The 25,250-nt window shown below is 37.8% G+C and overlaps 1 protein-coding gene across 9 annotated transcripts; it reads left to right on the top strand.

The window, feature by feature from the left end:
- The first annotated feature begins 635 nt into the window (after positions 1–635).
- Positions 636–24,933, top strand: LOC103139363 (LIM domain only protein 7-like). 9 transcript variants are annotated; one of them, XM_007553929.2, is made up of 31 exons: positions 636–782; positions 954–1,054; positions 3,434–3,504; positions 3,865–3,934; positions 6,292–6,398; positions 6,788–6,818; positions 7,194–7,307; positions 7,412–7,577; positions 8,612–8,753; positions 12,270–12,329; positions 13,208–13,376; positions 13,696–13,844; positions 13,971–14,124; positions 14,199–14,828; positions 15,900–16,175; positions 18,410–18,524; positions 19,133–19,285; positions 19,416–19,591; positions 19,681–19,744; positions 19,816–19,875; positions 21,060–21,085; positions 21,210–21,317; positions 21,414–21,497; positions 22,155–22,339; positions 22,495–22,539; positions 22,770–22,822; positions 22,891–23,068; positions 23,169–23,357; positions 23,457–23,565; positions 24,148–24,250; positions 24,445–24,933. In XM_007553929.2, exons 2-31 carry the CDS (start codon positions 986–988, stop codon positions 24,462–24,464), a joined length of 3,876 nt encoding a protein of 1,291 aa, XP_007553991.1. In that variant the 5' UTR covers positions 636–782; positions 954–985; the 3' UTR covers positions 24,465–24,933. The 9 variants fall into 9 exon arrangements, with proteins under 9 accessions (XP_007553991.1, XP_016527913.1, XP_016527914.1 ...); XM_007553928.2 differs by having other exon boundaries at positions 637–782; positions 986–1,054; positions 19,133–19,294; XM_007553927.2 differs by having other exon boundaries at positions 637–782; positions 19,133–19,294.
- The last annotated feature ends 317 nt before the right edge of the window (positions 24,934–25,250 follow it).

Below are 25,250 nucleotides of genomic sequence, written 5' to 3'. Positions count from 1 at the left end.
TGAATAAACCATAACAACCAACAATTAGAAGATTGTGAAATGGGGCATGTTGCAGGAGGTTTGTCATTGATTAAGCAACATGCAAGTGTCTCAAAGATAAGTGTAATAATAGTTTCAAACAGGCAGGTCACTAAAATGTTCATGTCTTTACTATTTAGCTGTTGCAACCAGATAGCACAGCATAACCTAACATGTAAGAGGGAATTATAAATTTTACCTTGAGGGAGCAAAGATATATACATAAAGAAATACAAAAATAAATATATATAAATGTGATAACTTAGATAGTGGCACATTTGGAGATGCTCTGACCCACCAGTCTAACATTGAGAACCGGGACAGTCAATCTCTGGTACATACTGAACCCTCACTTACACTGTTGGACTGTCATTGTCAAAAAAAACAAACAAAAAAACTACAGTCCAACACCCGTTTTTGGTATTATGACTGTGCAAAGCAAAACAAACAAAAACCCAAAGTCCCATCTGCTCCAACGACGGGATGCTCCCTAGGTGCCACACAAATCATCTCTGACCTTGATGTTATGCATCAACCGACCGCCAGGGGGTCGGTAAACTTTTCTTCCTCGTGAAGGGGCTTCCTGTCAAAACTTTTGCTGGTGGGCGGAGACTTCCCTGTCAGCCTCACTTAATGACTGAAACTTGTCACAGGGAGGGGAAGTCAGTAGAAGTGTCTAGTTTTAAGCTGGACATCAATTATCAGGGAATTTTGGCCGGAGAGCATTTAACCGCGGCCCAGGTCAACCAGAGAGACTTCCTCAGGTAGCGGTTCATTTCTCACTTAACTTTTTTCCCCCTCTTCTGTGTTGCGACTTTGACTCATGTTTGGTGTCGTTAATTGGACTTGGTTAAAATGCTTGCTGCGGGTTGTATGCTCGGTGACGGCCGCGCTCCGTAACTAATGAAATGTTGCCTGTTTTGCCCTTCAATTAGCGCTGCACCTTTCACTTGTTCTGAATATTAAGATGGAGTGGCGCCAGCAGAGCAGCGTCAGCTGTAAAGACGCCTTCACCGAGGCTCAGCGCTGGATTGAGGTCGGTCCACTTACATCACACGTTTACCGTCTTATTTACTGCTGAAAATGAATATTTTTTTCCTCTATATCCTTTACAAATATTCACAATATTTAGGTGCAAAGCTGTCTAAACCTACAGTGAGAACAGATAAGGAATTCCATTAATTAAAATTCACCTGTGCACAGTTTGTGACATTAAGTCTCACCTTTAACTCATGCTGCTGCCTTTTTTTTCTCTTAACACTGTTGCATTTAACCTGGCGTCGCTTTACAGACTTATCTAAATGCAAAGCACACCTTGATAAGACTCGGGCACAAGTTTATCCCCTGCAAAAGAAAAGCTTGTTTGAAATCCTCCCCGTCTCAGATAAAAAAATAATAATTTGAATGCAGCATTTAAATGAAGAGATAATTGGTCACATTTTAAATGGGACAGGCCAATGTGCAACAACATGTCTTTATGCCATGTGAGGTTTATTTTCAGCATAATGTCTGAGGTAAACTTGCAAAGGGAGGTGATAAAAGATCTTTGCACGCTTTCTTGCCACACATGGTTGGCCCGCTTTGCCACGCACGGTGGAGGATGTGGTTTTTACAGCAAAACATAACCTTGATATTTCTGCCTCACTTGTGTCCATTAATTTTGTAAGCTATAATCCCCAAATCATAACATGTGGGTTGTGGGCGCTGATTGTCAATCAACTGTAAATGGGACCATTAATGTCACTTGTGTCTGAGTAGATCATTATGAGAATTTTGTCCCGAGCTCTCTTGGCAGGAAGCCCGTGCCAATTTTACTCGTCTTTTTGCCTGCACTGACAGATGAAAGGATGCCGAACAATGATGAGCTGTGTGTGTGTGTGGGTGTGTGTGTGTGTGTGTGCGCGCGTGTGTGTGTGGTAGACTGCAGTGAAGCAAAGTGTGCAGATTTTCAAATAGCAAATTGTCATGCATTCTTTTTGTGTCGAATCACAATGTAAATGTGGTCTCGCTAATATACTGTGCTGCAAGATAAGCTTTCCAGTGTCTGTATGTTGCTGTTTTATGGTTCCAGCTCCATGTGGATGTTTGCTTGGTGCTTATTGGCCAATGTGAATGCATCAAACATACCGTGGCTCATTTGGTATTGAGTGAAGCTGAAGCAAATTCACCTTGTGAGACTGAGTAACCTACTCCTATTACATTCACAGTTCTCGCCGTGACCTCTCTGGGCAACTTCAGTAATTATCTTTTTTTCTGTGTGAAGATATTAGTTTTTATGGTGCATTGAAAAGCTTAAACTAGTATCGGAGCAAATTTCCAGACAAATATTTACTGTATTATTCTTTGAGGATCGCAGAAACCAATAAAATGGACTATAGAGTTTAAGAAGTTCTTCTACACAGTTTGTTTTATTTTTTAGTTTGTGGACTCCTACTGAAATGTGAGATTAACGTGCCCCACAGTGGCTCATTGTGTCTTGCTGCATTAACCTTGCGCTGCATTGTTTTGTCTGACTCTGCTGAGAAACATCCGCACTTTACCCAGTGCCCGGTTCAGCTATAAATGAATTGGGATTGTGGATTCCTGTGGGGGGACTAATTAGTGAGAGAAGCAGCCTTTTGGGGGCCCTCTGTTAGTTATAGAGGCAGACTTTAATAGGCACATTTTTATGTCCTCATTACAAAAACACCCCTTGCCCTTTTCATCCCCCTGGCCTTTGAAATCACAGCATTTTTTTTTTATTATTTTTTTTTTTACCAAAAACATTTTGAATGTGTTGGCACTATTGATTATGTAACTTTGCAATATTTTGTTCTACAGATTTTCTTGTACTCCATTTCAGGTTTAAATTGAGATTAGAGAATGTATATACTTTTTTCTTTTTATGATTGGCAGTAGATTTCATATAGTTTCTGACAGCTGTATGGATCTTTTAAATTTGGCGTGTCGATTTGGTCTCTGAATTCTTCATCTCTGACTTATTTATTTGAAGTTATTTTGATGATGCATGATTGCATTATGCACTATTTTACTGGCGCAGTTTGAGCCAGTTTGTTATATGTACATTAAAAAAAAACTTCAACATTATAAATCTCTGAGTTGCCTACATGCTTGTTTACCATACAATCATTCTTGCAAATTTTTGATAAAGTTGAAGTCTTCACATATGCTGGATTTGAGTTATAATGTACCTTTTTTATGTACAATGTGGTTTACTTTTCCCTGTGTGTTTCAAGTTCTGTTTTCTGGTAATAATCACCTGAACAAGTAGTCGTACCAATGAAGCAAAAAGTGACAGCAATGTGTTTATTTGCACACTCATTAATAGTCCAGTAGATTATTGAGGATTACATGTTGTGGAAAAGAAAATGCAGTTCTCACAAAATTTGAATGTTTTTGTTTCTTCTCCAATTAGGAGGTGACCGGAAAATCTTTTGGCTGCAGCGACTTCCGTTCTGCCCTAGAAAATGGAGTTCTGCTTTGCGAGTAAGTAGCGATGCTCAAGTGGGTTATTGCGACTCGTATCTGAGGTATTCACTTTAACCTAATTCTTGAAATGGAAATGTGATTATCATGGATATCAACTATTGATTGTGTAAAAGGACATTGCAAGTTGAGTTTTACTTTTTACTAAAATTAGGATTTGGCTTACTTTGGATTTTAAAATGCATAAACTTAGTCTTTTGTGACATTAAGCATCCAATTTTATTTACTTTTTATAAGTTTTAAGCTGTCCCATGAGATTTTTTTTCCCCTTTTAATTGCAGTTTAATGTTCAAACGTGGTTATTGGTAAACATTGTTTGTACCTGCAATACATTTCTCTTTGCTAATTTTGTTTTCAAAGTTTGATCAACCAGTTGAAACCTGGGATTATCAAACGGATGAACAGACTTTCCACGCCCATTGCTGGCCTGGTAAGTGTTAGACTTCACACTTCAGCCATCTGGTGCAAGTGTCAGTGTGAATATGATCAAATTGCACAAAAAAAAAAAATGAAGCACCTGCTAGCCAGGAAGTGTTGTCAAGTTGTGTGGTTTTCCTGTTGAGGGACTTTTTTTTAAATCTGCTTGTACCTGAAACTGTATTTTGAGACGGTATTTGAACAGGAATATGTTAAGTTTCATTAGCCATCAATAAAAATGGGGATTATTATTTTTATTTTTTTGTATTGAGGCTGCCTGTTTCAGCTCCAGGCAGCCTCAATACAAGTGTGATTGCCAAAACTGCCCAAAGCAAAAGAATAGAAATATCAATTTCACCCTTTCAACAGAGGCCAACAAACTGCCAGACCATAACAATTGATGCAGGAGAGGTGGTTGTGGAGTAATCTACAGATGCATCAGAGATCTCCCTGTGGCTTTCACAGCTTTAGAGACCGCACTCATGGACTGCATGTTTCAATCTTTATAATGTTGTTAACATGATGGTTGTTTATGTGACAGATGTCAATTATTTTCCACTTTAAAGTGAGTAAATTAAGTGTTTGCAGATTGAATGTCTCTTAAATTCAGTTTAACTTCACCAGTCACTAAAAGCACCAGCATGCTACAACATGCAACACTATGCAGAGATTTAAATAAACTTTTTATTATTTTAAAGTGTCTTAAACTGTTTGGAATTGATTTAATATTGTTAAATTAAAACGGTGAAGATGCAAAATGGATACAGATGAACAGACAATTCAAAAGTTATACGCAATATTCAACAAACAAGGGTTTAGCTTTGTCTTGAGAACATCTGCCTGGTATCTACAGACAGACTATTTGATAATGTTGGTGCAAGGACTGAAAAAAACTCCCTCAAACTTCCTTTTGAGAGCCTTGAGGATGCTCAAAACAAGTGTACCCTGAAATGAAAAGCACAGGCAGGTGTAAAAGGGATCACAAGGTCTACCTAGGATGGCGGTGCAAGGCCATGCACTACTCTTAATTTTAAAAGCATAACCTTGAAATCTGCTCTCATTTCAACCTGAAGCAAATGCATAGAGGTTTGAACCAGAATATTATGTTATTTTCCTGCACTAATCTAAACATGAGCTCCTACTTTCTGTACTATTTCACTTGATAAGGACTTTGGACATTTTAATTCATTATCTGTCTTGTCTTGAAACTTGACCTCAACATGTAAAATAAATTCAGAAAAAAATATATATATTTAACAGGATTTGAAGTGTGCACCTTCTGTCATTTAAGCATAAACTACTCCAAGTGTTAAGCTGAAAGCTCTTTTGATCTGTTAATGGCGCTCAAATGCTTTTGTGTAAAATGTTCATCTTGGATATTTTTTAAGATGGACTCATTACACAGATTGTGCCTTTTATGGTGCTAAATAAATAAATTGGGGGTAGAAAAATAATGCACTGGCTATTTTTGTTTTGTGATGGAGCAGCGCAATAAATTGCAAATATTTGGAATGAAATTAGTTTTATTTTAATTTTTTTTATACCAATAAGATAATTAGCATGTTGGGTGGATGACGTAGATCCCCTTTCTTGATACAGATGACATGCCAAAGATGCTAAAGGTCCAAGAAAAGGCCAAAAAGCAGAGATATACTATTTAAAACATTTGTTGTGTGGGAACATAGTGATGAAGGGCTCCGTTTAACACCATTTTTATTCATCTTAAGTTTAGTAATTTCTACATCCTGTTTGAGATTTTCATGTATCCTGCTGCAGTAATAATTATAGCTTTTAGCTGCTGTTTGAAAGAAAAAAGTGACCTGCTGCTCACATTGGGTGGCTTGTTTGAGTTGTAGATGTGGGGCTCCGACTTGACACAAATTACAACAGACACTTTAGTCTGGATTTCCTTTTTCCTACTTGACTTTTAAGCTGCAACTCAAGCAAATGCATAGAAGTTTGAACCAGAATATTATGTTGATATTTTCCTGCACCCATCTAAACATGGGGAACAAAAAGTAAGAAAATTTTAATGACAAAACTTGTTTGAATCCTCTGTAAAGCAGTTGATTTTAAAGCTGTTGCATCATTGGCCCATTAATATGATGTGGTTTTTACATGCTCGAGTCTAGATGGAAATGGCATTCTTCTGAAATGGATTGTTTTTATTTTATTAATTTTAATTGGAACCCTCTATTACTGACTGAACTAAACATTTTTTTATTTTATGGGGTTTTTGTTGTTTTTTTTTTGCTTTTGCATTGACACTTGGCTCAGTGAAGCCCTTCAATTGGTGACTGAACCAAAGCAAGTTGGCCAAAGTAAGTTTGACCTCTGTTTTTAATTTTTTTTTTTTTTTTGTTTTTTCAGGATAATGTGAATGTTTTTCTGAAAGCCTGTGGAAAACTTGGACTAAATGAGTCCCAGCTGTTCCATCCTGGTGACCTTCAGGATCTGTCCACTCGGGTGACACTCAGGTGAAGTTGTTTTTGAAGAATTTCACTTCTTTCAAAGCAGTAATTGTGTAACTGTCTTCCCTGCACAGTCCTGAAATTAATTGCAGTCTGAAATGTTTGTCTATGGCTACATTCAGTTCTTTCAGCATTAGCATTTTTACAATCCATGTGCTCAGAAGGTAAATAGAGGGCTACTTTGCATTGATAATGACTGGCGCTATGGCTGCTTAACTTTTCATTTGTGTATGTTGATACCCTGTTCTCAATAAAAACCTGATAAGTAGCTGATTAGTACAAGTTGCAAATGAGAGGCATTGATATCTTTCAGCTGTTTTTTTTTTTTGTTGTTGTTTTCCTTCACTGGAGACTATCACATTTTTGAAGTCTGTGTAAATGTAATTTGTTTCTAGGCGTGATGAAAGCCAGAGAAGGCTGAAGAATGTAAGTTCACATTTATTCTACTTTTCAATTTGGATGTTTTTCTAAACTGGTAATATTTGTAAGCAACAACAAAACTTGAAAATCAATTGTGGTGCTTCTCAAACCATAATCCTTGTACATTTAACTGCCTGCACATGTAGTTGGCACACCAGTTACAGCTACTACTGTCTACACTGGATGCAGCTACTGATTCAGAAATACTAGTGTCGATGTTAGAAATGTCTTGAATGTAGTTGTTTTTATTTGCATTGTTCAGGCTGAACTGATGATAAAATGGTTTTTATACCTTATTTGGCAAAGTTCCCTGCAGAACTGCAGATGAGATGGTAGTTGTCATGTGTGTCTCACTGTGTTTTCAAACGTCTACCTTTTTAGGTTCTTATCACAATATACTGGCTGGGTCGCAAGGCTCAGCTTGACACATTCTACAGTGGCCCTCAGCTAAATTTCAAGGCTTTTGAGGGGCTTTTAGGATTGGCCTTGTCCAAGGTAAGCTGCTTGTTCAACTGCAGGGTGTTTTTGATATTTCTGTCAGCTTTTTTTTTTTTTTAAGACCCCCTGATCCATAGTAACCTTGTCCTTTTTAAAACCAGGCTCTAGAAGAAGGCAGTAATGCATCTGTGAAAGATGGGCTTTACAAGGAGTGCCACTACTTGGAGGGAGAGCAAAGTCTGCAAACAAGACAGAATTATGGTAGAGGAAATTCAGTGAATGGCTTTGAGTGTGTGGATCCCCAGGCCGTCCGCCTAAATGAAGAAGGCACGTATTTGTACTCCATTCAATGCCCTCATCAATAAGTTGCCGTATTCTACACTCCATCCCTGCAATGTCACATGAATTATATTATGTAAAATTGGGTGGAGGTTTGAGTTATTTACATATCCAGAAAAAGTGGATTCTAACCTTTCTAATGTCAAATGCACAAAGACGACAGACATGGCAATTTGAATTTTTGCTCTCTGCAAATAAGATTAGTGAGACAATGGCTTCAACAGGTTTGACTCTGAAGGTGTGCAGACAAAAGTGAGCTTTTGTCCGGCCTATCTAGTAAGAAATGCACATATTCAGAAGTTTTCAGTTTTTTGCCATTTTCCAATAAGGTTTGCGAGGTTCTGTCTTGAGAGCGTTTGTCATGGTGTGTTTTGTAAACCCTGAACTTTAGTGGAATCAAATGATGCCTAAATACAACATGTTTGTTTTTCTTTCAGTCTGAAGAAATCCAGATGCATATTTTATTTTGGGTGTCACAGCTATTAGATGCAGTTAATCTGTGGTTTTCCCTAACCCTGAAACTTAAATGGCTGCCTTTTTTTACCCCCCTTCTCCTCCATTTCTTCTTTGGCAACTTGTTCCTGGCATTTTAATGTGCAAACTGCACCTTTTTAAGGTTTCTTTTTAAATGCAATTCATGATGTTGCCAACATTTTAAAGTACATTTGAAAAATATGATGTACTGTGTTAATTTACACATTGCTGCCTTTTTAATCCAGTATAAAAAACGATCTGCATGTGGCTGTCTGGCTTGATGTACATCAATGTTGCATAGTGACAAGTTCAACACTCTGGTGATAAAAGCTTGTGTAATGGAAGGCAGTATAATTATTTGATTTATGCACCACAGAGGCTGTGCGAACACAGTTCTCCTCCAAAGGTTTCCCTCTTCTTCATGACCTTCTGCTTGTTTTGTTTTTTTCAGCTTTAAAAAACTTTTTGGTTTTCATCACAAAACTTTTTGCTTTATCAATTTTTAACTATATTTTCATTTGGATAATTTTTGTGTGTACAATCTCCAGGTTTTGAAAGTGACGCTGAAGCAGAGCAAGTGTACAAGATGGACAGCACGAAGGTCTCAGCGCTCCAGGACAGAGGACATGTCCCACCACCGCTTCGTAGAAAACAGGAACGGGAAGAGAGCATGGTGGGCCAAATCTCAAGGTAGCGTCAATGTGTTTGCTGCTTTTAACAGAGAGTTCACACACTGCTAAAACTTGCTTATCTACAGCTGGCCAAGAGAACAGCCGACTGTTATTTGCATTCCTCTTCACTACCAATACTGGATTTTCTGCTTTAACAGCACATTTAAAGTTGTGGTATTTGGGTTGTTGCAATAGTTTATCCATATATGCGGAGATTTGATCTTGTAATGGTTGTAATTGAGTCTTCATCCTTGTTTGGTTCTGTTGAAGTAAATTATCACCATAGGGGATGACTGGGTAAATTTGGTTTACTTTGTAACTGTTTAAATTCACATTTTATTTTAGTGATGCACAACATCTGTATAGACTGAAGTTATACTTTACATTTGCTGCTCTAAGTAGAATAGCACTGATATTAAAACAACTGATTTGCTGGTTTATTTCAACCCTTTTGCTTTGTGTTATTTTTCGAGGGTGTTGGTCATGCATGCTTTATTTGTTTGGGCATGTGGTAATGTAGTGCAGAGTTGGAGGGATCCTAACTAAAGCAATGTCAGCTGTGTTTTTTTTTTCAGTTTTGACCATAAAAACAATGTTAATATCTGATACTAAAATTTGTTCTAGCTTTCATAATAGTTTTATTCTTTTATTTTTATTTAGTTTTTTGATGTTGTCTGAATTCACTTTTGTTGTTACATTGACCAAGTAGAAAACTTCATCAGGCCATGGCCTTTACTTTGTTTTAAAGATTTGGTACTGTTAATTTTAGAAAATTTAAATAGATTCTTTTAAAAATTGTGGATTTTTGAAAGAAATCCACAATTTCTTTTAAAAAGAAATTGTGGATGTTGGATTAAGCCAACATCCAACTTAATAAAGTTGGATGTTGGCTTTGCAAAAACATTCTTTCATGTTTTATTTTTTTCTTACAAATTGAGATGTAGCAGATCAAGTAAGTGCTTTTCATATTGTTTTAACAAAACGATATGCTGAGAAAAGCTTAAAATAACCTGAGCTTTATTTTTATCCCTAAGCCTAAGCTGCATTGAGACAAAGCAGTAAGTTACTATATGCATTCTTAAAACTGAAAAGTTTTCATCGAATATTTCTTTGTCTTCATTCAACTGTACACAACATTGACCTTAAAAGGGAAAACTGATGGAGATTCTCAACAGGAAGAGTTGCAAATAAAAGGAATAACAAGCGAATTCCCTAAACATTTTTATAAATTATTAAATGAAAAGCTAAATTAACGCGCTGAATGAAAACATTTAATTTTATTTTCAGTGTTTACGCTGTCGGTCACTTGTCATATGTAGAGTAAACCTTTTTTCAAAACAATTTAATCAAAACCGCTATCAAATAGTGAAGCCACCAGTTGTAATTGTTCTACAAATTACATTTTCCAAAATGTTAACCACAAGTAAAGTAACTCGGACATTGAATGTTGTGAAAACCTGTACAGTAAATCTGTAGTACTTTTTAACGCTGCACAGGGATGCTGGATGTTGGCACAACCTTTACATAACATATTTTCCTTAACACCTGCTATGTGTCAGAGCTTTCCTTAACCAGTATCACTAAACTGAAACTCACAAGAACTCTCTCGCATTTCGTAAGTCTAACTTTCCCATCTCTAATTTGGACTTTTGTCTGCTGACAATTCATAACATGGTGTGACTTTGGGAAGACTCCCAGCACTCTGATCAGTCTTGGGTATTCTACTCTTTACTGCAGCGTTATAGATACCGTATTGTCCCAACAACCACTCTTCCCTGGGTCTCCGGCTGAGAATGAAAGTGATGCTGAACAAGTTTCTCTTCAAGCTCAAAACGAAGATGATTCAGAAGATAATTTTAGCGAAGCAGACCCTGTCCATGATGATTTGTATTTGCGAAGACTGAAGCAGACTTTACATCAGACCTCATCCAATCCCTATTACGATCGCTTCTTGCCTCGATACTGGACACCTGAAGAGGAGATTCACGTCCGTAGGATCCACCTGGGCTCACAGAAACGACCCTGGTATCGTAAAATGCTTGGCCTAAGGTCTGTTTTATTTTAAATTGATAGCTTCAGCTATATTTCGGTACTACTCAAGTTCTAGAATAGTATGCTTACAGCTTGCTCTTCAATTGTTAATATTGCAACAACGCGGTTGAGTGCATTTCATTGGGATTTCATACAACAGACGGCACAAACACACATTTAGAAGTGAAAAGAAAATGTTTTTGGATGTTTTGGATATTTAAATGTTCAATCATCACAATCTGCGCCTGAGCTATTTTGCAAGGAGAGTTGTAAAATAATTAGCCGTACCAACTTGCAGCTGTAATTGCAGTGATAGGAAGTTGCATGCCACACGTCTTACGTCTTCTAAAATAAATTGTACTTTTCCATTTGTTTTACAATTACTTTGTGTTGATCTGGCATATAAAATCCCATTAAAATGCAGTGTTTTTTGTATGACTGTCAAATATATACCTTGCCAAAGGTATTACACTTGTATGGTTTTCCTTGATAATGACTTTGCATTAACAAGTATTACTGCCTTTTGTAGGGTTTTCGAATTAAACTAATATGTTGTGGTTGCACGTGAAGCTGTATTTAACCTTTTCTTGTTCATGCTAATATAATCCCTTATGCTAAAGTGTTTGCTATACTTGCAGAGCAGTGCAGGTCATCAGTAGTTTGCCAAATGGAATGCAAGACTGTGGACATAACCTAAACAAACACGCTCTGTAAATTTAGATTTGATGCAATTGGTTGTCATCTACTATTGTCTTAAAAACATTTCATGCACCTTCTTTTGTGTTTATAGCAGGAAAGCTTTAGCTTTTGCTGAAGAGTTGGACAACACCTCCCAGCGCCTCACACCTGCTATGGTGGATGATGTCTCTGCCACTTCTGGAAAGTGTCCGAATGTCAATGAAGACAAACTTTTTCAAACTTGAGCTTCAACTCAGATTCACACCCATCCCTAATTGCATGCTACGTCGATCATCTGGGTTCAGCTTTGACATACTAACTTAATATTGTGGCCTCCCTTGTGTAGCACATTAAAGATTGGACTGCGATTGTGTTGTGCTGCATTTTGTGATATTCTGAGACTTTTGCACTCTATGTAACTGATGAGGATGTTTTACTCCAGCATGTTAATGACGTAGTCATTTGTTAATAACCGTTGAACATGAGTCATGCATTGCCTCTTCTGTTTAGCCATAACAGAAGCGTGTTAAAACTAACACCTTTATGTCAGCACTGTTCTCTGGTTTGCTGTTGTGGAAATAAAATGTGGGCTAAAAAACTCAGTCCAATATCTACACAATATATTAAACTGGCTCATTTTTTTCATTTATTTTTTTTCTTTATTTGAAAAAAAGAGAGATTAGAGAGCTTCTTCCAAACATGTGGTGTGTACAACTTACTACTTAAGCCTCTTTTCATAAGTCGTTTCACTTTTAGGATTTTGGTTAAAGTTTCCTCACATCTGGGTGCAAATTGGTCTTCACTAATCTTCTTTCTGGTTCTGTAGAGCCTATCAAACCCAACTCAGGCCTGTGACACCAGTTCAGGTCAACCCTGGCTGGATTTGGTGAGTTATAATTATGGTTGTGTTGACGCAACAGTGCCCATTTTTCAGATGTAATGCTGCTTCATCTGGATACGTTTTGTTTGTCTCTGTTGTGCCTTTCCAGCGGAATTTGGTTGCAAATTTTATTTGCCTCTTCATAAAATGAAGTGTTGGGTTTACATCCTTGTTGTTAATTTTCCAGACAGGATTGACAGCAGGATTTATGCCAGACTTCAGCATTGTTTGTAATCGGTCTCTCTTTCTCCCATCAACTTGCGCTGCTGTTTTGATTACACCACCTGCTAAATGCTGCTGTAACTTATTTAGATCTCGCATCTGACATCCTCTGTCGCCTACGGCCATGCCATAACTTGTTACTGTACAAGTTATGTCTGTTGTGTTATGCAGATGGCAGCATCTGTTAAGCGCCTGCAGTATTTGACTGGCATGCTCCTCCCCTGCTTGCACTTTGCTACCGCTTTGTGTGACGTTTGTATGCTCAAAATGTTTTTACAGCTGCAATAGATGCGATCTGTTTTTTAAGAGCGGCTGTCAAATATGCTGGTTGTGCCCGTGCTTATTGTTGTGTAAGAAAATTGCATTATTCTTGCTCTGCTGCATCATGTTGGTCACTTGTTGTTCAGTAGCAAACTTGTTTATGTAATGCAATGGGCCAGAAATACAAAAAAGGCAAACAGCCTTTTTAGAAAATTAGATTTCATATACATTTTGAAACATTGTCTAAACATCCAAGTCTTTGTAAAATACTGAAATTTGTCTCAAGTGCAACAATGAACATTTTCTGAAACCTTTCAGCTGTTCATGGCCTGCATGACAACCACTGTTTTTTTTTGTCATCAATATTTCAGACTCTTTCTCTTTTTGTCGTTCTGAACCAGGAGCAAATCCCTCAGTGACATCCCTATGGTGTATCCTGCACGTAAAGTTTCAAATGGAAATGCCATTTCTGATAAAGGCCAAGACACCAACCTGCCAAGGGACTGGAATCTAGAAATTGAAAGAAAATATAGCGTAGGAGCCAGGGACAACGAAGCTCAGTGGCAGGATGTAAGTCAAATTCGACAATTCATCATCAGGTCTTTAGTAGTCATTAAATGTATTTCACTATGTAGTTTTCTTTTCACATGCTGGATAAATGGAACTGTTGGATGTTTGAAAAGGTTGCATGGAAGTAAGAATATTATGTTGGTTTCCCAACAAGACTTGTCTAGCTTTTCAGAGACTAGACTAACTTAAATGTGGCCGTGCCCAAAAAAAAAAAATGGTGTAATGAGGGCACTGAAGTTTTCATAAAATATTGGTCACAATGAAATTGTGGTTGAATGCATGCAGCCAATTTGGTGTTTTTGTTGCACGTTTGATTCAGGATTTGACGAGGTGGAAGAATCGACGCAAGAGCTCAAAGCCTGAGCTGTACAGGAGGTCATTTGAAAGGGATCGTGTCTTTAACCATTTGACCAATGGGACTGTAACCAATTCTGATGGTAATGAAGCAACAGGAGGTCCAATAAAGAGGTATGTGAATATATCCAGTAAGAAATATTGTCTAAATGTCAGTTATATTGCAATGATATTGAGCTTTATATAAACTAAATGCAAATCCATGTTTTTGATCTCTTTTCATTCTACATTTTAATTCAGAGACCAGTCGCCATGGCGACACAGCTCCTCTCCCCGTCCTTACTCTGTTTTTTCATCCAAACCTCTGAGCTCTGATCTCGGACCACATACTAAAGTTATTTTGACCCGCAGCTACACTACTGAAGCACCTTTCAGCTCTCAAAGCCATTCTCGGGTGAGATTAGAGAGCTTCTATTTTTATCTGTGATCTTAAAATCTATTACAACCCATTTCAACATGTCTATGCAGGAGTCTCAACTTGGAGGCAAGCCTGAATCTGGCGGGTCCATCAGAAGAGAGGAAACTTACATTGCCTCTTTGGCTGCAGATGGAAGAGACAGAGTTACCACCCCTTCTGCATACCAAACTTTCACCACTCAAACCCAAGTAAAATCCCTGGGCAACCAGTTTACCTTTCCTTCCACATCTGAGCAAACGCAACCAGAGTGTGTTTTACCAAACCAGAACGCCTCTTCTGTGAAATTTGCAGAACCAGGACTATTTGATAGTAAAGAATCCACTAGAAGCTACAACTCTGCTTTGTGCAAACATTCCTTCAGCACTGAGCCAAAAGGGAGAATTTGTTCTCCAAATCTAGCTGGTCAATCAGGAGTTGCTGTAGCAGAGGATCTGACGAATCGGATCAAGAAATCTCAAGAAACGCCCAAAATCATTGATTCAGCTGAGGATGGAGGAGCCTGTCAGCAGGAGTCTGCAGGGGTCTCAAAGTATTTGTCCAGAAGTACAACGTGGTCCAGTTCTGCCAGCCTTCCTCGTGGGTACCGTCGGTCTGAGGGTTCCCCCCGTCTCTCTTCTGCGATCACAGCCAGACCTTTTGGGGCAAAGCCATCCAGACACTCGCTACCAAAGCAATACAATGTGAGTTCATGATTTCAAAAAACCCTGAAAAATTAAAAAAAAAAAAAGTTTTTTTAGATGGATTTAGAGTATTGGCTTTATACTTAGCATAAAGCTAGTGAATGTGCTCTTAATTGAATACACTTACCAATAAACCTAAGATTAAAATAATTACAATTACATTTGTAAAAATGATTTTGTTGTTGGTTCCTATACCACAGGAAAGCCTTTTCATTTCCCTTTTAAATGGTCCCAGATACACTAGGAAATGCATTGGTGTGTGGAGGAGTAGAGCAGATGAGGCTCATCTTCATTCTAGGCAATCTCAATGCAGAGAAGATGACAAGATAAACTTGCACAATTAATGGCAATCTTACATTGCCACTCTTTATGGACAATGCGCCACCTGCCAAGATGTCAATACCTGTGTCAATACACAGCGGGATTTATTACACACCATTTCCACACTTTGGGAAGGAAGAAATTTAATAATCCACCTGCAGCCCTGACTTAAATTCCACTAAACATTTGTGGGATCTGCCTAGATAAGCTGTTTGACGAACATATCCACACTGGCTGACAGTCGGTAAATGCTGGCTGAAGAATTGGATGCCATCCCACTAAAGTGTGTGGTGAAGCTGGTGACCAGCTTGAGGTGCCAGGCTGTTGTTGTGTTCGATTCTTCAACCCACTACTTGATGCCCTAGCTTATTGCATAAATAGTTATATTGCCATAGCTTGGTTTCTTAAACTTCAGTCATCCAAGAACATCAAACGAGTCTGCTATAGCAGAATAACGTGCTTGGCATCGGCAAAAAAACATATTTTGTCAACCAGTTAATTTATTGCATGAAGTAAAGATAACCTGGAATATTTCTTGAAATCATTCAAATGATTAAAATTTGGTTTCATAAGAGCAGTTTGCACTGTTTCTGCTATAGCTCATGGTACCTTAGTAGTATTCATTGCCCTTCTTAAATTATATCTTTGGTCCCGTTTTCAATGACTTTTTTTTTTTTTTACATATTCAAACCTGGTTTGACGTCGTCTGATATGTACCTGATCCTCTGTGATCATGTTTTTTGTCTCTAGGCTGACAGTCAGAGTTTGACGTCAAACACTGAGGATTCACATTCCTCATTCAACAGACCGTCTCTTAAAAGACAGACTGCGGCAGCTCACCTGAGGGGTCAGTACCAGGCCTCAATTAGGCAGAAGAAGGCTAACCAGGGGAGGCAGACTGCTACAGCACAGAAAGAGGAAGTGAACAGTCGGCCCTCCAACCACATACAACCTCAGCCTCTTGCTAAACAACAACCTCGCCACAACAAAAGCTTGGTTCTTGCATATAATGCTGACCTCTCAAAGGTATGTTGTATTATTTTGGTACAAAGCCAAATGTACTTCAGCAAACAATCAACACTGAAAATATAAAATGAGCAAGTCGAGGCTTAGTAATGTTGAATTAATGTCCATTGAGTCGTCTTTAAATTATCTTTTTACAAGTTGGAGAAACAAGTCGGTGCAACTTTAACATAATTGACTGTGAAGTCAAGTGTAAAAAAAACCTTAAAACCACGAAATGTCATTTTACGCTTCAACACTGCGGAGAACCGCCGACGTGATTCAGTTTAGAACCAGATCAAAAAAAAAAATAAAAAAAAATCATTTTGACAACTTGGACTGAATCGAAGGATAAGTAATGATGAAAGATGCTCTCAACATGGAGTCTGTTGTATCTTTATTTTATTTTCCATTTGACAAGCTTGAAGATCTTTTAAATGTTAATTTATTCATTCATTCATGTTTTAAAACTCAACTAACTCATTTATTTCCAACAAAAGATTCATGGCCACCTCTGGATCAGCGATGTGCGGTCAGGGGAGAACTCTCCTGTAATCCTGCAAAGTAAAATAGATGCTAATAATGATGAGAGAACATCAAATTTTTTAATTAACTGTGAAGTCAATTATGTTAAATGAAATGGTAACAAATGAACATGGCAAGAATGTTTTGGCAAGTATAAATGCATCACAGCCAAATAAAATGTTGCAGTTCATTAAAGCACGATGTATCAAATATGCAACCTACCAAGATAATTTTTTTAAAGGAAGCTTGTGAGGTTGTGATATTAAGGTTTATATGTTTGGGGTACACATTTATTCAGTTAGTAATCGAGTCAAATTAGATAATTTAGATGTTTAAAAACAAAAACATCTTAACTTTGGAGTTGAGAATTTATTTTATTTTTTTTGTAGTTTTGGGATTTTTAGAGGAACAAAAAGGCTTCAGTAATTTGCCATTAAACTGCAATTCATTTACTTTCATAATGGACTTCTCATGCAGTGTTTGATAAAATACATACTCTTATATTACTTGCATACATGCAGTGCTAGTAGTCTGCACTTGGCGATAGAAATATAAAAAGAAAGTGCTTCTTGTAAAGTATCCTAAAATGAATATGATCAATTATTTAAAATAATTTAATGTCTTCAAACCTTGGACAAAAGTTCAATTGAGCATAATAAAGTTAAATTGCATTTAAATCTGTAGAGCTTAAAGGCAGAGTTAATGTGCTTTAATGTCATTTTAAATTTGGACAGCTAGTGCACTCCATAAACAGCATCTCTGCCAGTGTGTTTTGCAGAGAAATGCTGTTAAACACTGAAACCTTCACAGCAGTTCTTTTAATTCTTGCTGTGCCTTCCTGACTGTTATAGTTTAATGGCACCTAAGTGGATAATTATGTCCACAAACTGTTCATCTCAAGGCTCCTTGCCTTTATTTTTTTAATAAATACATTTTAGCATCTTAAGACATTATCTGAGATTTATTTCACCTCCTGTAGGCTCATTTGGATTTTAACATCAGTGCAGATGGTCAATAACGTCAAGAGGAATTGTGTAGCTAAGATGTCAGAGGCAGAAATGCTTCCCATCTGTATCTTTACCGCCTTATTTGTGTTTAGCGTTTTTCCACCAAAGGATACTGCTCAGTATTCTAATCCACCCTGGATGAGTTTGTGCATTGAGCCTTAAAAGCAATGTATCAGTATAATATTTAATTTTCCACTGTTCTTTGCTTGCATATTTTTAAGGCCTATAGAGAGGTTTGGGGATCCAATGAATTACAATTTATAATTAACTTACTACCTCTAGAACCTTGAAAGAAGGGATTCATCATTAACAAATTATGCTTGAGCTGAGTTTTTGTAGTAGCAGTATATTAAACCACATTATCTTAAATAAAGACCAATTGGGTTGTTAAATTTGTTCAGATCAATTTCTTAAAACAATGTTATTGGTTGGTTTGACTTTAATCTTGTCAGAGATTGGTTTTATATACGCATATAATATATTTTCCTTCATCATTAGAGTAAATGTTGGCTTAGCAAACATTTCTTTGCAATGCAGTTTTAGCATAAATCACATCTATAGACATGGTGATGAAGTACAGGAAAAAAAAAAAACACGGAAAACAAATTCTGTTTTCAGGGTATCCATTACTACGCTTGTGTAGCAGGTTTCTTATTTCTACCTAGAAGCGCAGGACACTGGATCACAGGGTGTCACCTTTACCTACGTACGTGTGTGTGTTTGTAGGTTGATCACAGTGACATGAGGGTAAGCTTGACTCTTAAACCGAACAGTGTACCAGACTTTGGCTTCCAAACTCACTGGGACTCCACAGGAGTAAAAATAAAATCTATTCAACCAGGTAAGGCGTTTTAAATCTATTGTGTTTACATTACAGCTGGAGTCAAATGATTTTCGGATTAGATTTTGAGTTTGGGGAATGACAGATTCTACATTGAGCTTAGCTGATTCATTATTTCCTTCTCAGCTTGATTGCACAATTATTATTTTTTTTTATCAAACTGAACTGTTTTAGTCAGATTGCAGGATTGAGAAAATGTTTTCAATGTGTTGGGACATATCTGGGACAAAGTATAATATTGCTGAAAGGGTAGTTTTCAGTATTTATTTTCCAAAATGTTAAAAATGGCAGATTCTGATAATCGGTGTGTTCCAACTCTCCCCTCCGCAGATATACAGCTATTTGGCCATTTTTTCTGTGAAAAAACTTCAAAATGTATCTCCTGATTTTAAAACTCCTTTATGAATAATTAAGATGCAACGCAGGTGTCATTTACTTGTTGCTTTGTAGTTTAGCTTTCCTGCCTACTTGTCAACTTAAAGGAGTAGGAAGCTGCTTTAGCTTCCTTTTCCCTTTATAGTCAAAATATTTATTAAATGGGTATTACAAAGTCATCTCATGTATTTTGTTCTCTTGCCCTCATTTTCCTGATGTCATTCATCCTGCAGGCAGTCCAGCGGAGCACTGCCAGCTGTGTGTGGACGATGAGGTTGTGGCAGTCGATGGTGTTGGTGTTGCATACATGACCTACAGTCAATGGAAGGATAAAATGGCATCCTCCTTGCAAACTGGCAGTCTAACCATGGACATTCGGCGTTATGGTATCAAGGGTAAAATATGCCAGCAGTAGTAATTTGATTCGTACAAGAAATTGTGATTTCTGTATTGCATTCTTTTCCAAGAGATTTGTGCTTATGGCCGCTTGTTGTTTTTTTATTTTATTTTTTTCAGATTGGAGCATGAATAAAGGAGGTAATCTCAACCGACCAGGACAGAGCATGTTGACCCTCAACCTGACTTCTGCAGCACCTGTTTTAATAGGTCGCTCCGATCACCATGCCAACAATGCAGCCTCTACAGAAATGATAGACACACAAGAATCCCAATTTAATGGGCAGACACACAATGTGAGTCTATTGTAAAAATCTCTCACAATTTAGTCTCTAAACCTTCCTGTTATTTTCATTTGCTGTAACAGGTTTTTTCATCTCTCCAGGAAACCCAAGACAAGGCCATCGGTGCGCTGTTCTCTGGCAATGCCACTAATGTCAGACGTAAAGGTAGATTTTCTACACAAGCAATTTTAAAAGAAGATTCTTCCCTACATAATTCACTCTTTCTTTCCATATAGAAAACAATAGTATAACTACAGAAAATCAGAAAAAGAGGACAGAATTTTTCACACAGAAAGGTAACACTAGTAATTGCTAAAGGCTTCTTGTATCACAGCCTTGAAGGCCTTTGCTTTGCTTGTTTAGCTTTGAAACTTTCTGCACAAAAATACACTCAACTGCTCTTTATGTACATTAATGGCTACATGGACAAACATATCAGGCGTAAAGGTAGATTTATAAAATCTGCTTTCAAATCTTTGTCATTGCAAAAAAATGTCAGTTTGGATTTAAAGAACTTTAATATATTTGCACATAAAAAGTTAATGTTCTGGTCTTTGCACTTGATGCAACCAAATGACCACAGGACTGGTACCACTGGTCCTGTCCTTTTTACATAAAATGACCTGCTAATGAGTCTTGCAGGATATTTTGACCTGTAGATGCTTTAGTGAGCGTTCTGTAGCTAACTGCTATATTTAACTGTTTTATATTAAATGAGAAAATGTGCCATGTTTTTATGGCCAGATTCTGGTTACGTAAACTGACCATGTGGCCATCTTATGTGGTCGTTGCTTTACCTGACATTTCTTTTGCAATTGCTTCTCTCCCCAGGCTTTGCAGGAATCAGCTCATCAGTTTACTTGTGTGGTAAATGTTTGCTCTGTGTGGAGTTCATGTTTATTTTGAGCAGCTTGCTGGATGCTAAAGTCTGCAAAGCCACCATTTGTTGAGCATCAGCAAGTTAACCAAATGGTTTGGAATTTGTCAGAATGACAGATGAATGCCTTTTATTTTTTGTCGTTTTTGTTCTGTGCTTGAACAGTTTCTGTTTGAGTGTTTTCACTGTGCCATGTTAGGCTGGGGAAACATCAGTGTGCTGATTTAAATGCAGCCTTGTGTTCATGATTCGGGTCCAGTTAACTTGGAACAAGTTAATTCACACATTTCTCCTGGTAAAGATGTACATGAAGAAAAAAATCTTCCATTTATTTTACAGTCCATGTTTGTGTTTTGGCCTCCAGAAGTCACTGCAGCACAAAGCAAAGCTGCTCTGCTTTCATTTTGAATGTGTGCCTTAGATGCAGCCTAAGGGAGTAACAAAGGGAATGTATGCAGTGTAAAATATAAATTCAGCAGCCTTAATGTATCCCCAGTCTTCGCGTGATGTCTGTTCAATCTACTGAATATAATGCTGCACTTGCTTTTTACCATCTGAAAGAAATGTGTGGTGTTTCTGCTGATCTCTGATACTCTTACACAGGAGGCTCAGAATCGGCAATATCTGATGTAAGTTACTGAACTTCATCAAGGTGTTATTTTTATTTATTATTGGGCTGGCCAGATTTGACTTGTGCTTAATTTGTATAAACTTCCAGGTGATTAGAAAATAAATACATTTGTTCAATTCCAGATTCAGGTGCCCTCCCTTAACCCGTCCTCATCCAGCTGGTCTTGGGACCGAGAGGAGGATCGTAGGCGTCAGGAGAAGTGGCAGGAAGAGCAAGAACGCCTCCTACAGGTAAATTCTGGCATTCAGTCAGTGATGATGCAGTCACCATCACTGACTGGCATGCAGTCAGTGATGGTGAAGAAAAACTGTTTTTTTATCCTTTAGGAACAATACCAACGAGATCAAGAGAGGCTGGAGGCAGAGTGGCAAAGGGCACAACAGGCTGCAATGGAAGGGGGGATGCTGAAGGTATTGTCTTGATTCGGCACAATTTGTGTTTTTATTAAAATCGAAGTTGTATACTCGGAGTACCATCACTCTGAGTTAGGAAGGGTTTTGCAAGATTCAGTAGATGTAATATTTATGCACTAAAAGGAAACAAAAATATTAAACTTTCTCTCATCTTAAATGAAGAAATTAAGATTTTTTTTTTTCCCCCACAATCTTATGGAGTAGTAACTATTTCTACTAAATGGAATTTAGTCCCAAGCTTCCTGGCATGCCTATATATTAGCTTATTTAAATAAATTTCCCCTCTTTCCAATATTGTAAGTTGGCATATGCTGGTGTGAGATTTTTGTTTCAATAAGTGTTACTGCTCTGGTATCCAAGCTGATCATCTTTGCTTTTGTTTAGAAAAACTTGGGTCTTTAGTTATTCGATCTTTTCCTCCCAAAAGCTGGAATAGATGTGTGGGGTTAGAGTTTCACCACCTTATGCTGTTTATCACTGAACAAAAAAATCAGAAACAGAAGTCTTCTTTTAAACCAATGAACAGATATGACTTAAAGTTTGTGTCTTTTGAGATCATAATTTTCAAGCAACACAAAGGTTTTACGACCAAACACAATACAATCAAAATCTATTGATGCACTTCATCTGCAAGATATATTTTCATGTTTATAGGAGAACACAGCTGAGGAGGCGAGTGGCCGCGAGAAGTTTGTCAGTTCACAGCTTTGTGTGAATGGACTGACGAAGAAAACAAAAGATGAGAAGCTGAATCTCAACAGAGATCGAAAAGATGCAGAACTGAAGCGTCCCAATGATGCACACAGAGTGCAGAATAGCAGGAATACTGAAAAAGATTGGTAAACCAGCTTTCCTTAAATGGTTCTTGTGGGCTCAAGAGTTTATGAAGTACACACATTGCATGATCTAAGATTTTTTTCTTTCCCCCCCTCTCTACTGTTGGGTCTTCTTGTGCTTTGGCTGGGCCTTTTCTGCTCCTAATGCTGAACATCAGGGCTGAGGGGTCCCATGGTTTTGCTCAGCTGTCCCATGCGCACAGGTCTGAACAAGCTTAGCTCAGTTTCTACTGCTATTTGCTTTAATTTATGTAACTTCATTTACTTTTGTTGCAGGTTTTTTTCCTTGAAGCTGTAATAAAGAATTGGCTTGGCTTAATTTGATTGTATAATCTTTTTTAAGATCAAGTACAATGGAAAAACTAGCAAACTTCTACCAAAAATATGGAGTTGAATTTAGAAATTGCAATTTTTTTTTCTTTTTTTCTAACAGGGCAATGTCCATGTCAACTCCATCTCTATCTGGACCATACAGACAAACAAGAGGTTAGTTTACTCTACTCTCGATTATTTTCCTCTGATAATGCACTGGGCTAACTCCAAAATTTGGTTAGGATTAGTTGATCCAAGGAAGGGAAGAGCACTGACTATGTCAAAGGCTGAGAGAGAGAGACTGCAGATTTTGGAGGAGATGAAGAAAAGGACTCAGCTTCTGACTGACAACAGCTGGATACGTCAGCGCAGTGGCAGTTTTCACAAGGAGCCAATCGAGGTTGGCACATTCATAAAGAGGTAACTCAAAAATAGGCCATAAGCTCATATTACATATTAGCTGTCTTATTAAATGTGGTTTTGTTTTTTTTTTGTTTGTTTTTTTTACAACCTGCCACAGATATGAGTCTCTGGACAACCTGGATATTTTGCATCAGGCCCCAGATTCTGCTGCAACATTTACTTACCCTCGCCCCAATTCAGCTGCTGCAGTTTACGATTATCAGAGTAGGAATGCCTCCACACGCTACAGCACTGGATCAATATCATTTCAGAGAAATGCAAACACGGAGTCCTCTCATCATGCCAGGTACATAATTCATCTAGATGTATTTTCTTGTGTGCCAAGAGTTTTTCTCAACCTTCTTCCCACATGGTGGCCTTACACTGTTAACATGTGGTGCCCCAGGATGATCAGTGGCAGGAGGACTTGCTGTATGTGTGAGCGTGCCCTGGGTAGTGGGGCAGCCATGGTCATAGATGCCCTTAGTCTCTGTTTCCACCTGACCTGTTTCCAGGTGAGAGGTCATGACCTGGTTAGGGTGTGGACATAAAGCCCTTGTTCACTTTAAATAATTGTCACCAGAAACGCTTTCTGCTTTCTTTTTTGGTGCTGGCATTGGGAAGTTTTTTTTGTTTTTTTTGTTCTTTCTTTCCAATGAGGTCAGAAGAAATCCTTTTTAGTCTGTTTTAATCATGCTTTGCTTGCATAAAGATTTCTGAGGTTTGATCTTTAAAGCATCTGGATTGGTGTCTGCTCTCCCAGAAGTAGTGAGATGTGCTCTTTCTGCTCCAGTTTCTATTTTAAGCACATTCATTAGCCGATTGGGTGACATTACTCTGTCATGCTTCGCTCTTAGGTGCCAATTGCTGACGTTCTCACTGGCATGGGGTTTTGTTGACAGTGGCCAGTAGATGTAAAATAACTTCACTTTCTGCTGTTGAGAGTTCCCAGACAAACATGCATCTAAGGTTCATACAGAAACAACAATCTGCTTTGTGCTAAGGTGGTGGACAGCTTGAAGTGAATTTGAGCCATTGCAGATCAGCTGGAATCTCAAATTGACTCTGATCCGTTTCTCACTTCTCCATCCTCTCAGTGTGTGGGCTGCCACCGACACATCGGAGGAACAGAAACTGGAGTCCAGGTTCGCATTCGAAACAGGAAGCCCTACTGTGACTACTGCTATTTCCAACTGAAGTGTGAGTATTGGACTTTGTGAGACTGACTGGCCCTGACTGATTCACCCAAGAGAGGGAAAATAAAATACCTCACAGCTTGTGTACAGATGTAACAGGAGTTCATAAATATTTGGTCTTTGAATATTTATGAAAAAAAATCATGTAGAGCAGCGTCATTTTGAAAATGAAAACTAATTTTCTGCTTTCTATTTTAGACACTGCCTTCCACATGTGACCAACACACTGTGCCCCAGATACAAGAATAAACTGTGGAAAATAGTGTAACCATAAGGCAAATTAACTTTTTTTTGTCATCATTTATACAATAAACTGAGATTTTAGTTTTTGGGACAAACAACCAAATTAGATTCCTGCTAGCTGATTTTTATCTTATAGATGCCATTTGGCTCAACTGTATTTCTGCTGACTTAATTATATATAAAAAAGTAGATTTAATATATAAATGAAATAATTGAGTTACAACTGTCTAATTGATTTTGTGATGTCTGTTTATCATATCTGTGTGCTGTGTCTACCGTTTTCCAGACAGTGCTGCAAATATATCGGATATTAAAGAGGCTGTCAAATATGGCACATTTTAACAACGTACTAAAACACTTTCTGTTAGCATGTAAGGCCACATGGTGAATGGTGGGATATGTGTTGTCTTGATTAAAACGTAAATAAAAGTACACTAAACATAATTCATCCGGCTTTTTCATGTTGTCTTATATCCACATGGTGGCACTGTTGGCCCTGTAATGAGTCTGACTGTTAGTAGAAATGTCAATTTCTTTTGAATATATGCAAAATTATTTTGTCACTGGTGAAGCAGTGGAAGACTTTGAAATGTGTCCCTTTTGTAGTGTTATTTACTAAACTCGTTCATGATTTGTGTTAACGAGTGCATCTGTGCACAGTGGGATTTATTACTTGTCGCCAAAGAGTGAAAAGTTAGCAAAGGAAAGTAGACCAAAATAAGGAAATGTACAGTTATTTAAATTTCCAAAGACGTCTGACT

The sequence above is a fragment of the Poecilia formosa genome, unplaced genomic scaffold (assembly GCF_000485575.1).
Source record: "Poecilia formosa unplaced genomic scaffold, Poecilia_formosa-5.1.2 Scaffold60, whole genome shotgun sequence".
Lineage (NCBI taxonomy): Eukaryota > Metazoa > Chordata > Actinopteri > Cyprinodontiformes > Poeciliidae > Poecilia > Poecilia formosa.
The sequence above is the reverse complement of the archived record's forward strand: the minus strand, read 5'-3'. Positions and strand labels throughout refer to the sequence as shown.

Coding starts and splice junctions, on each gene's coding strand:
- LOC103139363 (XM_007553928.2), top strand. CDS start 986: ATGGAGTGGCGCCAGCAGAGCAGCGTCAGCTGTAAAGACGCCTTCACC. Junction 19,295..19,415: donor TCGGCGTTATGGTATCAAGG/GTAAAATATGCC, acceptor TATTTTTTTCAG/ATTGGAGCATGAATAAAGGA. Junction 21,086..21,209: donor CAGAATCGGCAATATCTGAT/GTAAGTTACTGA, acceptor GTTCAATTCCAG/ATTCAGGTGCCCTCCCTTAA.